This window comes from Urocitellus parryii, chromosome 5 (assembly GCF_045843805.1).
Source record: "Urocitellus parryii isolate mUroPar1 chromosome 5, mUroPar1.hap1, whole genome shotgun sequence".
NCBI classification, from domain to species: domain Eukaryota; kingdom Metazoa; phylum Chordata; class Mammalia; order Rodentia; family Sciuridae; genus Urocitellus; species Urocitellus parryii.
Genome location: NC_135535.1, coordinates 25076496 through 25095128, shown reverse-complemented (window position 1 = coordinate 25095128; position 18633 = coordinate 25076496). Strand labels below are relative to the sequence as shown.

At 34.7% G+C, this 18633-nt stretch overlaps 1 protein-coding gene across 5 annotated transcripts in view; it reads right to left on the bottom strand.

Annotated features, from left to right (window-relative positions):
• Positions 1-984: 984 nt before the first annotated feature.
• The window catches only part of Nr2c1 (nuclear receptor subfamily 2 group C member 1), a 57109-nt gene continuing 39460 nt past the window's right edge, over positions 985-18633 (bottom strand). For 4 of the 5 annotated variants that reach the window (XM_026396966.2, XM_026396950.2, XM_026396985.2 and 1 more), the window contains 5 exons: positions 18281-18402; positions 9268-9407; positions 7083-7220; positions 4227-4332; positions 985-3000 (listed from right to left, as the gene is read on the bottom strand). In XM_026396966.2, coding sequence (XP_026252751.1) covers positions 2826-3000; positions 4227-4332; positions 7083-7220; positions 9268-9407; positions 18281-18402 — 681 coding nt within the window. In that variant the 3' untranslated portion in view covers positions 985-2825. The remainder of the gene's footprint in view (positions 3001-4226; positions 4333-7082; positions 7221-9267; positions 9408-18280; positions 18403-18633) is intronic. The other variant, XM_026396974.2, reaches the window with a different exon arrangement.

The window sequence follows — 18633 nt, the reverse complement described above, 5'->3', positions numbered from 1 at the left end:
GGGTGGTTAGGAAGCAATAGATAACTGGAGCACTACTGATACTTTTGAAGACCCTTATATATCCCTTCTTGTTTGCACTTTCCTACTCCACTAGAAATAAGTAGTATTCTAAATTAAGTATTACTAAGTCTCTTGCCTTTTTTTGGTACCAGGGATCGAAGTCAGGAGTACTCAACCACCGAGCTACTGTCTTGCCCTATTTTTTTTTTTTTTTAATTTAGAAACAGGGTTTCACTCAGTTGCTTAGCACCTTGCCATTGCTGAGGCTAGCTTTGAACTTGCAATCCTCCTGCCTCAGCCCCTCAAGCTGCTGGGATTACAGATGTGTGCTACCACACCCAGGAAGTCTGTTGCTTTTTTAAACTCAGTTTTACCACATAAGCACTACTCTTCAAGAGTATACCCCCCCCCCCAATGAACTGGTTAAGTTATAGTCTTCTGTATAATTCTGGGATTGCTTTTTCCATATTTTTTGGGATTCATCCACATTGACAATTTACTCCTTTTTGGTGTTGCATAGTATTTCACTGGGTACCATACCACAATTTACTTATCCATTTCCCCATCAATGGATATAATCTGCTACTGCAGATTGAACCCAGGGGCGCTTTACCTCTGCACTAAATCCCCACTCCTTTTTTTTCAGACAGTGTCTCAGTCACTGAGGCTAGTCTGCAATTTGTAATCCTCTTGTCTCAAGTCCTTCAAATCCCTGGGATTACAGGTATGCACTATTTACTGTGTCTGGCTTTATTTATTTTTGCTCCTACAATACTGACATGTTTTTTGTTTTGGTCTTGGGGACTGAGCCCAGGGCCTCAAGTGATAACATACATTTCTACTGCTAAGTTATATTCTCAGCCTCATGACATGAAGGATATCCATATACTGAGCAAATAAACACTGAAATAAAATATACTGGCAGGATACAGAAATTTGTAATACAAGTCACATTTTAATATAGTTTTAAAAACACTTCCAAATATAACTACAAATTTAATCAGGAAAAATACCTGAAAGTAACAATGTAATTAATCATTAGTACATTATTTTAAAGAATTATTTTTCTGAATCCTTGGCTTACTACCTTGGATTAAAAAGATATCAACCTACTGACTTTTCCAGGTGGGCATTTTATATTAAATGAAGCTTTTCACAGCTGATAATTATAAAATAAAGGTGACAAAAATTATGATTTAATTTAAGTAGGGAAAAAATTTCCCTTAATACACTGGTAAAAAGCGTAAGTTGATACTTTTGAAACTTTTTGGCTACTACTAAAATAGTAATTAGTAAAATCTGCATCACCTGCAAATATTAACTTTTCCTCTATTGTAAAATTCCTTATTAAAAAATGTAATGAGTGCAATAAATCTTTATATTTGTGTTTGAAAAACCAACAAGCAATTTATCAAAATAATTCATCATGAAAGCAGAGTAAAGAGATTTAACAGAACCAGCTGTGCTTGTAACAGTACTCTGGAAGGCATCCCAGGAGTCTGAGATGCTGTTGTGGCAACACCACAGTTTCAGGGTGAGCCTCAACTACTGCTAAAGCAGCTCTCCTCCATTTTACAGTGAAAAATCAGTGCATATTCCTTTATCTTTAAAAGTGATCAATTGCTTTTTTGTTTAACTCGATTTGGAAACATGGATGGGCTCTGATAAATCCATTATTTAACAAATTCAGGGTATTTTTTAATTACCTAAAAGGAATTGGCTAAAACCCAGAGCAGGGACAAGAAGCTACAACACAGATCAGAAAAGAGGGAAAGGACAGAGTTATTTTATGGAACAGAACAATTTTAATACCTATTTTGAAATACTGAAACATTTTGGGTTCAGTTAGTCTCTACTATGTTTAAAACACAGCAGTAAACCAAAAAAATTAAACCACAAATGCCACCTTATTCTCAAAACCAATTCTCAGAACCATTTGCTGCCATGTAAATAAAAAGTGCTTGTAACTAATAAGGTATAATAACACTAAAAATCACAAATGACCTATATCTCACTGCCAGCAATGAGTGGTATATGCTTAAGGATATCATGATATTTACAAAAGTCAAAAAATACATATTCAATTATTATTTCCTACAGTTCTAATTTTATCATTATACCATTGAGCATAAAATAATCTTTTGATATGGCAATTAAACAGATTACATTATGAAGAATAAAATGCAAGGAATTCTCTGTAAGGATATTTGACCACTAAGTGTTCGTACTAGTTCAAAATGAAGCTAAATATGAATAGAACACAATTTGGGGGGAAAAAAGAGACTAATTTATTTGCTTTATAAAATAAAATAGAAATCTTAGTTTAAATGGTCTGGAGGTGACAGCTTCAGATGTCATCTTTACCAAGAATAAATCCATAGTATTTCTTATTTAAGACAGAAATGGACATTTAATTCCTGCTGACTGCCCAGTCACTTCAAAAAGTCTTCTTTGAAGGAAGCTAAAATAAAAATTCCTTGAATTTTGGTTAGTCTTGTTTTTTTTTTTGAGACAGAATTTTTTTTTTTTTTTTTGAGAGAGAGAGAGAGAGAGAGAGAGAGAGAGAGAGAGAAATTTTTTTTTAATATTTATTTTTTAGGTTTCGGCGGACATAACATCTTTGTTTTTTTGTATGTGGTGCTGAGGATCGAACCAGGGCCGCACACATGCCAGGCGAGTGCGCTACCACTTGAGCCACATCCCCAGCCCTTGGTTAGTCTTTAAAGTCAAAATTTGCACATACTATGGAAGCAATGAGTACAATTTGGTGTTTTCCTGTGTTCTGGAAAAGAACAATAAGTTTATAGCACTATGATCTCAGCTTTTCAAATGCTGTGACCAATTATTTGAGAGTTGTAATCTGCAGGTTCCATTTTTAAAATATGTGGGATGACACTGTCAATCCGTACATTTCCAATGAGACCTTTGAAAAATAATTCTTCCGTGATGGTAGCATTCATCAATCTCAAAGCTGGCAATCTGAGAAGGAGTCTTGATAATCTAAAATGAAAAAGAAAAAAGGGGGCAGGGGAACAAAGTTGAAAATACTAGAGATTTTGTAGAAAGATATTAGTAATTTATGCATGTCTATTACTTGTAGAGTAATTTAATAAAGATCTACTTTTTGTGTGTAAAACCTATGACAGTCACCTGGATACCAGTGTAGTCTAAAAGGCTCTACATGAAAACCTTGTTCTCAACTGTTGTCCCACTTGGATCTAAGGACCAGGTAACTAAATTATTAAACCATGGGTCAGATTATACAATTAAGAATGACTTAGCAACTCCTTTCAGATTGTACAAATGCAATGTTTTGTGTTATCATGATATATGAGATTCAATAAATTTTCTTGATTATGCTCTGCAAAAAACTATTGGAAATGGTGTAACAGCAGTTGTTATAGAACATGGAATCAAGACCACTGGAACCAAACCTTGATTCAACTGCCCCTTATGACAAAACCTCCTCTGGCCTTGCCTTAACAATTGAGACCAAATGAAACAAGAGCTCCTGTATAGCACATTTCTACTACTAAAATTACTCAGTTCCTGTTTGTTCCCAGCAGGTGAGCCCCATCCACAGGACTGAAAGGAAGCAGGGTAGGAAAACTAGTCAGATAAACCAAGGCTGGTTTTCTTGATGGAATTGGTTTATAAATCTACATGACTTGGTATAACACACTGTTATACATAAAATGTTCTTTTATTAGTTTGAAATATGCTAAACTATTTTATTCATTATATATAAGCACACTTACATAGCTCTTACTGCATACCAGGTGTGCTTCTAAGCACTTCACACATATGAACTGACTTAATCCTTATCACACAGTAGTCCCCTTTCATCGGTGGAGTTAAGTTCCAGGATTCCCAGTGGATGCCTCAAAAACAGTGACCCTGAACAAGTTACTTATCCTGTCTCTCTTACCATATAAAATGTGAGAACTGATGAATATACTATACGTAAAGCACTCACAACAATGAACTGTTCCTTTATTTTCCCCTCTGGTGTTAGGGATCAGCCCAGGGCCTCCTACATGCCAGGCAAGTGCTCCACCACAGAGCCACATCCCAGTCACGCTACTGCTTACAGTAGCATTAGCTAGTCCAAAGATAAATGCTGCTGAAAACATTTGATTATTCTTATACTGGAAAATAATGAAATAACAAGATTCACAAAATATTTTTAAATGAATTTAATTATATAGTATTTAAGATTTAGATACCTGTAAGTGTCATCTGGATATGTTCTGGTTATATAATCTTGAAATTCCACATAAGCCTTTTCTTGAAATTTCTCAATCTGTTCCATATTTTCTAGGCCTGGATGATCTGAAACAATAAAGAATATATTGTTACCCTAATTCTGAATGTTCATTTAATGAAATCCTGAAAGTGGAGATGAAAATATAGTTTAGTCAAAAAAGAAGCCAATCGGGGCTGGGGATGTGGCTCAAGCCGTAGCGCGCTTGCCCGGCATGCGTGCGGCCCGGGTTCGATCCTCAGCACCACGTACAAACAAAGATGTTGTGTCCACCAAAAAACTAAGAAATAAATATTAAAAAAAAAAAGAAGCCAATTGGGGGCTGGGGATGTGGCTCAAGCGGTAGCGCGTTGCCTGGCATTCGTGCGGCCTGTGTTCGATCCTCAGCACCACATACAAAGATGTTGTGTCCGACAAAAACTAAAAAACAAATATTAAAAATTCTGTCTCTCTCTCACCTCTCTCTTAAAAAAAAAAAAAAAGAAGCCAATTTATATAATGCGCTGCACTTTTATTACACAAATATTTATTAAGCCCACCTATTATATACCAAACACTGGACTTTACATACTTGAATTATTTTCTCTCATATACATATTCTAGCATCTAATAAAAAATGAGATCACAGGATGTTACCAAAATAAATAGATTTCTTGGGCTGGGGTAGTGGCTCAGCAGTACAGTACTGCCAAGCATGTGTGAGGCATGAGTTCGATCCTCAGCACCACGTAAAAAAATAAAATAAAATAAAATAAAGGTATTGTGTCCATCTATAACTAAAAACAAAACAAAAACAAAGTTTTCTTTCTGTTCCAAAGACAGTGAGATTTTGACCATTTTATGGTTTTAAAAAGGAATGAACAACCAAAATGATACAGCTTAAAGAAGTATCTTTTATTCATAGTATGTGCATTTAGAAGGTATTTTAGTATTTTTTTTTTTTTAGAGAGGTGAGAGAGAGAGAGACAGAGAGAATTTTTAATATTTATTTTTTATTTTTTGGCGGACACAACATCTTTGTTTGTATGTGGTGCTGAGGATCGAACCAGGGCCCCACGCATGCCAGGCGAGCGCGCTACCGCTTGAGCCACATCCCCAGCCCAGTATTTTTTTTTCTTAAGGAAAAAACTCTACTATTGTTAGGTAAAAAAGTACTTATGAAATTGTGAAACATAAACATTATCACTATCAAAAAATGTAAAATAATCTACATAAGCATTTCTTTTAAATATTGCTTTTTTAGTTGTAGATGAACACACAAGTATATTTATTTTTATGTGGTGCTGAGGATGGAACCCAGTGTCTCCTCACACATGGGAGGCAAGTGCTTTACTACTGAACTACAGCCCCAGCCCCTACACAAGCATTTCAATGGTCACTGTAACATTTCACAAAACTGAGAATACTAAAAAATCTTCATAAAAATGATGCATTCAACTTTCATCTATAGAAAATGAAGGTGGCACATTGCCTGTGATAAAAATGGAGACATATAATGGCTGCAAGTATAGTTCAGTGGCAGAGCACTTGCCTAATATGTGCAAGGCCCTGGTTCAATCTCTATCACCATTGAAAAATGGAGACACGTTGCTAAATCATGTGAACATTAGAATAAATAGTACAAATAAGCTCTAATTATCTTACTGTTATCACTGAGAAATTTGTCCAGATAATTTCATTATGACACACAGGGACAGAAATACATAGCAAAATGAAAAACAGACCCTAATAAAAACTCTTAAATTTTTCCTATTCATAAATTGATCATTGAAAGCTTTTTGTCATTTGTCTTTGGAAAACTAGAAAACTGGCAGGAAAGTAAGAAACTAGGTCTAATAAGATGTTTGAGAATTTATCCCCCTGACATAGCAACAATTGTTTCTCATTCTGGTATTTATTATGTCTAACAAAATATACTTACAAAATTTCAATGTTGACCTGACAACCCAAATAAATACAGTCTATATATGCCTTCACTGCTTTTCCAACCTTCCTTTTCATTCTCAGATGTCTAACACCCTTAAAATTCTCCAATATAAAGAATACAAGGATGATTTTTTGGTAAGAGTTGTGCAATCATCACCACAATCTAATTTTAGAACATTTTGTCCTTCCAAAAAGAAACTTTCTACCTATTAGGAGATACTCCTCCCTCAGTGTCCTAGCTCTTTAGACCCTATTGACCACGGTTATGTACTTAATTTCTCTACCCACACTGCATTATTTTATATAAATGGAATCAAACAATGTGTGTTCCACTGTGACTGGCTTCCTTCACTTAGATATTTTCAATGTTCATCATATTATAGAGCACATATCAGAATTTCACATATTGTCACGGCTGAATGATACTCTATGGTATATATATATGCTGATTCTTCAGTTATCTGTTGATGGACACTTGAGTTGTTTCTACTTTTGGGCTATTATTAACAATGCTGCTATAAAACATCGATACGCACATTTTTAAAAAATATTTTTTAAGTTGTAGATGGATACAATCTTTATTTTTTTTATGTGCTGCTGAGGGTCAAACCCAGTGCCTCATGTGTGCAAGGCAAGCACTTTACCACAGAGCTACAACCCCAGCCCTGATATGCATATTTTTGTGTAGATACATATTTTCACTTCTCTTAGACTGACAGGAATGTAACTTCTAGTCATAGTGGTAATTCCAGGATTATTATTTTGAAGAACTACTGAACTCTTCTCCAAGACAACTGCACCATTTTACATTCCAACCAGCAATGTATGAGGATTTCAATTTCTCCATTTCCTTAAACACTGTACTTTAATTAAGAAGTAAATGTTTATATACCTGGACTGAAGAGTACTATTGCCTTCAGATAGGCATATTCATATCCATCAATGCAGAGTTTAACCATGCTGTTACAAAACTCCTGTAGCTTGAAGATGTGCTCCATCAACAATTTTCTCCTTTCTGGTGACATTTTATCTTTAATTAAAAAACAAACACTTCTAGTTTTCATCTAAAACATAAGACTATTTCGATGCATGATATTTCCTTCTTACTGATTTCTAACTTTGAATATAATCAATCTATAAATGTTTAAAATTCAGAATATAATTATAGATGAAACTAATCATCTTCAGATATTGCTCATTCAAAAACTAAACTGTTATTACAGTAACACTTAAGGTAACATTTTCTTTCAATAAACATCTTTGAGAAGGAAAGGTTTAGAGACAATCATCCCAAAAATTGGCCAAAGTACAAAAGACTCCAAATATAGTAACAGTATTTTACTTAAGCTCATATTGATCCAAAAAAAATGCACAAACCCATCTTTAAGAATTAGCAATACTACTATAATGAAACAAATATTTAGCAAAACAAACAAACAAACCCTGCCAAGATAAAAGAAAAACTGAGAAAAAAAAAGTTTTACAGTAAATTTTTTAGTGTACTGTGGAAGGATGTATATAAGACATTAGTAATTAGTCAACCATAGCCCTTCTGAAGGTAGGTGGTATGTGGCAAACTACAAGTATACAAGAAAAGAATTAGGAATAGAAGTATATAAATAAGATGGAAATGTGGTACTGCCTTCTAGTAGATATACTGAAAATGAGATTTTTAAGGTGATTTCTCTGCCCTTAACTATGAGGAAAAAGCAGATGATTTAAAGATAATGTAAGGGCTGGGGTTGTGGCTCAGAAGTAGAGCACTCCCCTCACACGTGCCTGACCCTGGGTTCAATCCTCAGCACCACATAAAAATAAATAAGTGAAATAAAGGTATTGTATCCTACTACAACTAAAAAGTAAATATTAAAAAAATAAAGATAATGTAAAATAATGAAAACCAAATATAGTAAGGAACTAAAAAGTAGTCTCCAATGTAAAAAGCATTCCTGAGCTCAAAAGGCTGAAACACCCACCTGGTTATAGTGATAAGCCATTCTAAAGTTAAGTACTTTATAAACCAGTTATTGCCTGTCTCCTGAAATGAATGACAATTGTAATCACCTTGGCATCTAGCAAAGGAAAAAGAAAGTAAAAGTTGTTCCATGACTCTTCCTTTCTGCACATGAGAGAATATACTCTGTTGAACTGATATGAAACCAGCCTATACTGGGAATCAAAGGGCTATAATGAAGCAAAGCAGTTTTAAAATTGGGAAATATATATTTTAGAGATTTGAGCACCTCTACATTAGCTTTTTGGATTCTATACTGTAGTATAAAAATACACAGGGTCTGATCAAAAATAGTCTGGGCTATGTTATGGATGTGATCTGTCCCATCATGTTGCAACTTGAGTGCCAATGTAGGGGTGTTAGGAGGTAAGGCTTTTTAAGAAGGATTAATGTCTTCCTCAAGACTGAGATTCATTCTTTAGAGAGCAGGTTGTTATAAAATCAATTCTGGCTTCCTTGACTTTCTCTGGCTTCCTCACTAGCCATGTGCTCTCTTTCCTAAAGGTACCTGCCTGCCCTTCTGCTTTTCTACTATGAGGCCCTTACAAGAAGAGGAGCAGATGGCAGTGCCAGGTTGTTCTACCTCCAGAATCATGAGCCAAAATAAACCTCTTTCTTACAAATAACTCCAATTAAGGCATTCTGCTTCAGCAACAGGAAATGGACTAGGATAGCCTGCCAGACTTAAATATCCTAGTTTTCAATTTTGCTGCACTCTCATTTAACAGTATTTTTGGATGATTAATAAATCTTATCTAAAATGTAAAAATTGTGGGGCTGGGTTATGGCTGAGCAGTAGAGCACTTGCTTAGCACGTGCAAGGCCCTGGGTTCGATCCTCAGCACCACGTAAAAATAAATAAATAAATAAATAAAGGTATTGTGTCCAACTACAACTAAAAAAATAAATATTTAAAAAAGAAAATATAAAAATTGTATTAAAAGGGTAGGTACCTAAAACATTAATATAATCATCAGGATATCTAACTTTAGTCATAACCTTCTATAAAATGGATGTCTCCCCTTCTATATCCTGGAAAAGGAATAAATAAGGTGCTTTTTACCTTGTTGAAGGCTACTGTGAAGACAATTGACAAATGTTGCTAATATAGTTGCTACATTCATCACTTGCCAGCACTGGGCAAGGCCAAGAGTAAAAAGTTCATTCCAGTAAGCTTTTACCAATGATATGCTGTTTTCTTGCCTATTAAAAAACAAAAACAAAAGTATAAATCAAGTATTAAAATAAATTTTATAAACTTCACAACTGATCCATGTACTTAAAAATATTACTGAACTAAAATTACTTAGAAACACCAACTGAGCAAGGATTTATCAATTCTATGTTTTGCATAGCTGAGGGCAACTGATTAAAAGTGCTTAGAATTTAAATATTAGCTCATTACCAGTTAGTTTCTAAGAATAATTAAAAGTAATATTACAAACTTAAAATAAGACAGGAGGAACAGAAGTTTTTGGCCAGTCTCAGCAAGTCAGCAAGGGCCTCAGCAATAAAAATAAAAAGAATTGGGATGTAACTCAGTGGTAAAGTACCCCTGAGTTAAATTCCAAGTACCCTCCCCACTGAAAAAAGCATGTATGTATATGTATATATACCAATTAGCCTTTTGTGTTTGTGTGTGTTGCTGGGGATTGAGTCCAGGGCCTTATGCATACAAGGCAAGCACTCTACCAACCGAGCTATATCCCTAGCCTGGCTTTCTTTTCCTTTAAATTTATAAAGAGGTAACTGAATTATTTGGCAGTAGGAAAGCAATAAATTTGGTGGAGAAATGATTCATTCTATAATTCAGAAGAGACATTAGTATCCCTGTGAAGGAGATACCCATAATTTTACTATGAATAACACAAAAAGCCAAAGGCCTTTCCTGAATTTCTGAATAAGAACTCTCTTCACAGCATAAGAAAATAGAAAAAGTACTTAGAAGTACAAAGCACTATGGTTTAAAAAATCAGTTATCCATTTGAAATTAGACAAGTAAGCTCCCCAGGTCTCAGGCTGCATAACTTTCTAAAACGCAGAGACACTGTACGTACTATATCATGCTTAAAATTATAAAGAGGTGCATGTTTTCACTTATATACGGAAGCTAAAAGTTGACCTCAAAGAAGTATAGAATAGTGGTTACCAGATCCTGGAGGGGGTATGAGGAAGGAAGTGATGAAGGAAGGTTAATGGTCTCAGGGGTGCAGCTATTAAAAACAAAAACAAGAGTATAAATCAATACTTGCAATCTCAGCTATTCAGAAAGCTGAGGCAGGAAAATCCCAAGTTCAAGATCTACCTGAGCAATCTAATGTTCTGTAGTGCAATAGTATAACTATGGTGGATAATAATTGAATATTTCAAAACAGCTAGTAGAGAGGATTTTGAATGTTCCTAACACAAAGAAATGATATGTATCTAAGGTGACAGATATGACAGTTACCATGATCAACTGATTATAAGTGTAATAAAATGTCACAATGCACCCCATAAATGTGTGTAATTACAATGCATCAATTAAAAAATATGACTATATTGAGAAACAGATCATAACATGCTAAGTTCTCTCTAAGGCATTGGAGAACTAGCAGTTAACAAGATATATTACGTATGCCTTCATGAAAAAGAAGGGAAACACTACAGATGTATAATTTCAAACACTCTATATAAATACTATATATATGTGTGATTATACACATAGTAAGTTTCAGGTAGTGACAATTCTACATTGCTATAAAGTAGTTTGATACATAAGAAAATGACGAGGTTTGGCTAAGGTGGTTAAAGAAGCCATCGCTGGGCTGGGGATGTGGCTCAAGTGGTAGCGCGCTCGCCTGGCATGCATGAGGCCCAGGTTCAATCCTCAGCACCACATACAAACAAAGATCTTGTGACTGCCGAAAACTAAAAAATAAACATTAAAATTCTCTCTAAGCCATTGCCAAGGCAGTGAAATTTCAGTAATTTTGAGAAAGATGGCAGAGAAATTTTTTAAAAATATGGGGCTGGGGATGTAACTTGGTGGTAGAGTGCTTGCCTAGCATGTGTGAGGCCATAGGTTTGATGCACACATACATGCATGCACATAAGCAATATCTATGAGAATAATATTCCAGGAAGAAGACAAAAATAAATGCAGATGCCATAATGATAACAAGTGTATAATAGGTGTTCAATAAAAAGTGTTGTGTGGGCTGGATATGGTGGGCACTCACTTGTAATCTCAGCTATTCAGAAAGCTGAGGCAGGAAAATCCTAAGTTCAAGATCTACCTGAGCCACCTAACAAGATGTTGTCTCAAAATAAAAAAAACATAAAGGTAGAGTGCACCTGGGTTCAATTCCCAGGACAGAAGAAAAAACAGTGTTGAGTGAATTACTTAAAAGTGGTCTTCTTGGAATGTTCTTCCCTGCACTGAATGTTTTCTTTGATTCAAGGAGGCTGATTCATTGTGGGATAGGGAGAGGGAATATGGGAGGAACAGACGAACTTTAGATTGGGCAGAGGGGCTGGAGGGGAAAGGAGGGGACATGGAGTTATTAATGATGGTGAAATGTGATGATCATTATTATCCAAAGTACATGTATGAAGACACGAATGGTGTAAATATACTTTGTATACAACCAGAGATATGAAAAATTGTGCTCTATATGTGTAATAAGAATTGTAGGGCTGGGGATGTGGCTTAAGTGGTAGCATGTGTTCGGCCTGGCATGTATTCGGCCCGGGTTCGATCCTCAGCACCACATACAAACAAAGATGTTGTGTCCACTGAAAACTAAAAAATAAGTTAAATATTAAAAAATTCTCTCTCTAAAAAAAAAGATAAGGGCTGGGGATGTGGCTCAAGCGGTAGCGCGCTCGCCTGGCATGCGTGCGGCCCGGGTTCGATCCTCAGCACCACATACCAACAAAGATGTTGTGTCCGCCGAGAACTAAAAAATAAATATTAAAAATTCTCTCTCTCTCTCTCTCTCTCTCTCCCCTCTCTCACTCTCTCTTTTAAAAAAAAAAAAAAAAGATAAAAAAAAAAGAATTGTAATGCATTCCGCCGTCATATATAAATTTAAAAAAAAAAGTTCTTCCCTGCGTTGTTTTCCTGGTTAATAGGGTTATTTGACCCTTAACATATTTCAAAGTTAACTTTCTTGAAGAAACATTCTCTTGCAACATTCCTCTCCCTTCCTTGGTGCTAACTATATGTTCATATTTTACACATAGTTCATGGTATCCTAATTTATTGTTTTAATTCTGTCTCCCATATTACATAAATCCTCACTGAAGGCAATGTTCTCTAGTGTTTCTCAATCTCAGTGAACAGCACAGTACATGGCATACAGAAGGAATTCAACACATGTATTCTGATTTTGGGGGACATACAGCAGGTAGAAGTTAAGACTTAGAAAAGACAGTTAGAAAACCTGTGGGGTATGGGCCCTTCTACAATCAAGCAATCTTTAAACCAAACCTATAAATTTTATTTTAAGATAATGAAATTGTAAGATTGGTTTTCTTTGTCCAAAGAGTTCTCAGTTGTTAAGAACATCCTGATCAGAAATATGTGCATCCTAATGAATGGTACTTACTTTTTTTTCCTTCTTAAAATACTTTAAAAATTAAGATCATCAATGTGTTCAACAGAAATCATTAAGAATCACAGCTTTCTTTGTTACATTACATTTTATTAAAAAATAGAATAGGCCGGGTGCGGTGGCACATGCCTGTAATCCCAGTGGCTCAGGAGGCTGAGACAGGAGGATTGCAAGTTCAAAAACAGCCTCAAGAGAGCACTCGCCTTGCATGTGTGAGACCCTGGGTTTGATCCTCAGCACCACATTAAAAAAAAAAAAAGCCTCAAGCAATGGTGAGGTGCTAAGCAACTCAGTGAGACCCTGTCTCTAATTAAAATACAAAATAGGGCTGGGGTTGTAGCTCAATTGTAGAGTACTCGCCTAGCATGTGTGAGGCACAGGTTTCGATCCTCAGCACCATATAAACAAATAAAATAAAGACATTCTGTCCATCTACAACTGCAAATAAATAAATAAATAAATAAATAAATAAGCAAGCAAGCAAAAAATAGGGCAGGGGATGTACCAATCCCTGGTACTCCCACCTCCGCAAAAAAAAAAAAAAAAAAAAAAAAAAAATATATATATATATATATATTTTTTTTTTCAATACAAAGGCTAATACTGCAAACTTAAGAAAGTAATTTTTTCTCATCAGGAATTATTCAGGTGAGATTTTAAACTCCAGGTTGATCTCTTTCTCAGTCGATACTTCAGAAGGATTATATATCACTAGAAATTGGCTATTAAAATAAGTTTGAAAGTTTAAATACAAAGAAAACCCCTATTTAAAAAATTAATATATAGGGCTGGGGATGTGGCTCAAGCGGTAGCGCGCTCGCTTGGCATGCGTGTGGCCCGAGTTCGATCCTCAGCACCACATACAAAACAAAGATGTTGTGTTTGCTGAAAACTAAAAAATAAACATTAAAAAAATTAATATATAGAAAAGGATTCAAAATTTCAATCTCAGTTTAAGCAAAATCAAAGAGAAAGATAAAAGATACTAATGTCCACCTTCTTACACCTAGCAATTCTTCTTGTAAGAATCTATTTTATAGAAATAATACACAGGTAGGCAAAAATGTGCATTATAGCACTGGATATAACAACAAAGAAAACTGGCAATAACTTAAATGTCTACAAACAACATACAAGTAAGTTAGTTTATAATAAACCCATAAAATGAAATAGTGGGTAGCCATTAAGAAAAACAGGGTAAATTACATGTCCTGACATAGGAAGAAGTTCGTGAAAAAGCAAGGCAAAAAATAGGTTATGTAAATGTGTATTCTGATGGTTTAATAAAGGTGTCACAGAAAAAAATCTAGGATATCAAACTATTAACAGTGGGGTTAGTTACCTCTGGAGAGTGAGGCTTAACTTGATAGTTCTATACTTCAGTATTATTTTAAACATGAGGAAATGTTAAAAGTGAACCAGTTTTCACCTTGACCTCTAATTCTGAAATTTTAAATAGGAAACAGCTAAACAAGGTGAACCTAGTGAACACAGGAAAGGAAATAAATAAAAGTGGCCTGTGCTATACCCCTTATAAGAAAGTATCTTGAACATGTATGAATATATGAATACACCAGTTAATCTCACCACTGTGTACATATACAAGACAGATCCTAATTAAAATAAGATATATTCCAAACTTGTATAAATACATAAAAATGGTTTCTACTATCATATAACTAAAAAGAATAAAAATTAAAAATATATGGAATCAGGACATAAATTTGATGTAGATCCAATTTTTATTATGTTTATCAATATGAATGTAATGTTGTACAAAAAATTTTCTGATTTATTATATCAACAGTGAATTATTTAAAACTGTGTTCAATTTTCACAAAGTTGAGAATATTTGTTATTCTTTATTTCTAGCCTTGTTCCTACTTATAATTTATAGTTTAATTTAACTATTGTCATGAAATATATCCAAATGACTTAAAAAAAAAAAAAGGAAAAAAGTACCCTGACAATACTGGGAAGGCTCAGAGAAAAGATTGATAAGTACCATTGCAGAAGATGAGAAACACCAAAATTGTTACTAAAGAAATAAGATAAAACTGGTGATTAAGGAATAAATTACCTGGTAATTTTGTTTCCAAAGGAAAAGTCAAAGAGTTAATAATATAAATCAATTACAGAAAGCTCTCTGTCTGCATTTGGAGTCAAAACAAAACCCCCCAAATCCCTGGTACTCTAGCTAGTTATGTTAAGTGTTTTTTAAAGGTTCATTAGGAGAGAAAAACAAGAACCCCCTTTAAAAAAGGTTCCTAAGAGTATGAAGAAAAATGACCACTTCGTACTTTGTAGCAGTCAGAGGATTAAATTTACATTCATTATCTCACATAAGTGCATAACTCATAAGCAAGTGTCTGCTCCTAATCTAGAGGTGGGGGAAATTAGTCTCATTTAAGTAACCCAGTCCAAAAACATGTAAGTTGCAGAGGAATTAGAACCAGGATTTAAACCCAGATGTTTAAAGGCTATGCTTTTTTTTTTTTTTTTTTAATAATAATTCCTTACCTAAATAAGCAGGTAAACTACGAAAGTAAAATTTCTCAGTAGAGACACCTCATTTAAAGCTAATACTTTGGGATGGTAAGGGCATGTTGGCTATCAGTTTCTGTTTTTGTTTCTTCCTGTTAGGAAAAAAATTAACAAATGACTATTGTAGTCACATTCTACTACCTATTTCCAAAACATCTTTCTTTCGAGAAGCAGAAGGAGCTGGGTAGCAAATGAAGTTAAGGTACCTTCAAGCACTCAGAAAGCAATATAGGTTATAACAATATCAAAAAAAGGCACTGGAGCTGGGATTGTAGCTCACTGGTAAAGCACTTGCCCACCATGCACAAGGCCCTGAGTTTAATCCCCAGCACTTCAGAAAAGCATTAAGTTGACTAAATCACCTATACCCCACCATTTGTAATCTACACAAATAACTCATCACATTATTCTTTCCCTGGCACCATCTATTTCAATTGAAGGCATGTCCTTGGGGGAAAATAATCAATGATATGGCAATAAGCCCACAAAGTTACCAGTATATTAGATTGTTTATGGTATTTTAAAAAGATTCAACTTTCAGGATTAACATTTCATGGAAGGTTGCTTAAATTACTTAATAGTCTCCTGTGGCAAACAGTGTTTTTCATATATTTTTTTATCTTTATTTTATTTTTATGTGGTGCTGAGGATCAAACCCAGTGCTTCATGCATGCTAGGTGAGTGCTCTACCTCTGAGCCACAACTCTAGCCCCTTGTTTCGGAATTTTGGTGACATAATATAAAGAACCTAGCTGGAAAGGACTACTGCCATATGTACTCCAGGCAAATCAGGCATAGTGCCCCCATTGCCCTTCAACAGAATGTCCTATGACTATGTAGAGCTTCACTTGAATTATGAAGAAAGAACTAAAAAAACCCCCCAAATTCCTTTAAGTTCAGAAATTATCTTTAGAAAATACAAATAACTACACAATTAAAAAAATTTTAAAGCTACTATCCTCTTCCACTAAGTCATCAAATAACAAACTGCTTATCTGTTTCTCTCTGTAAAAATTATATTGTTGGTTTTTTTTTGCCAACTTCTGTATCTAGCAATAAAAATGCAGCTCATGCCAGTTCCTAGATTTAGAAGTTTTTATTTCTACATAATACTCCTCCATCATTAGTATCTAGTCCTTATCCGATTAAGTCAGCATAAAATCTATATCTAGACAGGCAATAAGATATAAGAGTTTATGTACCACCTAATGGTCTTGACCCTATCTTAGTAATTATTCTAATCGTAAAGAATCCTGTGGTTGTTACATTGAAAGTGATTTTCAATAAAGACCTCTCAGGGAAATGTGATAATCACACTAAAATTATTTTATAACCAGAAACTTCGGGCTGCCCCCCAACATCTGGATTATTTGCAATAGGATAATCATACTCAAAAGAAGCACTAAAGATCAATGATGTCATGACTAATCCATGGAGTTGAAATTACACCCCAAATTCCTTTCTTAGTTGACATACTACAATAAAATACACCAGGTTGTTTTTCTGGCCTAAGTATACCAGTTATGATCTTAACGAACTAAGCTTTTTTTTTTTTTTAAGGTACTAGGGATTGAAAACAAGGACCTTGCTCTACCACTGAAATAGATTCCCTGCCCTTTATTTTACTTTAGAGACAGGGTCTCGTAAATTGATTAGGCTGGCCTCAAATTTACAATCCTGCTGCCTCGCCTCTTGAGTAGCTGGGATTACAGACGTATGTCACAGTGTCAGGACAGTTTATTACTTTAAAAATATTAAGTTGGGCTGGGGACATGGCTCAAGCAGTAGTGCGCTCGCCTGGCATGCGTGCGGCCTGGGTTCGATCCTCAGCACCACATACAAATAAAGATGTTGTGTCTGCCGAAAACTAAAAAATAAATATTAAAAATTCTCTCTATCTTTCTCTCTCTCTCTCTCTCTTTAAAAAAAAATAAATAAAGATATTAAGTATACAGTGAGATTTGGTGCAATTTAGTGAGATCCTGCCTGAAGAAAAAAGGGGTGGGGTACAGTTTACTGCCTGAAGCCCTGAGTTCAATCCCCAGTACTGGGGGTGGTGGGGAAGGAAATAATAAATTGATATTGTGTAAAATTTTACACTGTGTTTTGAGAGAAGGAGCTAACAGCATTTTAATAGTTATCACTCTAAATCAGGTTTTTAGCCTATGTAATTGTACTACTTAATTCATGATTGAATACACTGATAGCTATGTCTGACACTGATTAGTAATAACAGTTTCAAATATGTCTTTTACTGTCATGTTTCAGTTGTTTCTTAGTTACACTCAAAATACTGTCTATCGGGATGGGTAGAGACATCCATTTTAAAAAAAGGAAAAACAGATGGAAAGGATGTGAAAGTAAATTGTTTAGAATACAGATGTACTCTTCAGTGGTAAGATCAACTCTCTAAATCACTGTAATTGTACTATGGGGTTTACATTTTCATTCTTTCTCTTTTTCTACTGAACCACACAATTAGAAAAATAATTATCTCTATTTTTAAACATAACCTTTGTAAGCAAACTTTAGCTCCCAATAACATGGCTGGAATGAATACTGCAAGGGTGATGGTGGGAGGAGAAACAACCTGGGGCAATCCTACAGCTGCAATGTCCTTGACACAATCAAAGGTGGCCATTATCAATGCCAGCCATGATCTATCAACTCTAATACTTATTATATTATATTCCAACTAAAGTTGGTAACTTGGTCAGTAAACTATGAAATATGGATACTCTCCCACATAAAAATAATATAGAGAAATTGTTAGTTAGCTGCCATAATTTGTCATATAAATGACACAATTTAAAAGTCACAATGTTACACGTTTTTATTCCTTTAATGCAAATTCTCCCAAAATAAAAGTTTTTTGCTTAATGTACATTTGTGCTACAAAATCACATTTATACTCAAGGACTTCAAAACACTCACCCTAGTGCCTGGAAAGAAGGAATCGAAAGTGCCCAGTGCATTGATAAGAACAGCAGTCTGGAGGCAGACTCCCCAATGTAGTGCACATTCAGGTACTCAGGCATAGGAGAAGGCATGGTGAGCTAGTGAACAGGGATTTAGGTAAATTATCTTATGACTGAAAGTTCTAAATTATCATTTCTTTGAAAAATTTGAATGTAAACAGAACACATCAATATGAATCTAATATGCTCATTAAAATCTTGAAGTTTTCCAAGTTACTGGATTTTAAGTTAACAAAAGGGTTTATAAATGAGATCACAGTTTCTATCAAAGCAATATTCAGAAAAGCAGAATCTAACTTAATAAATATC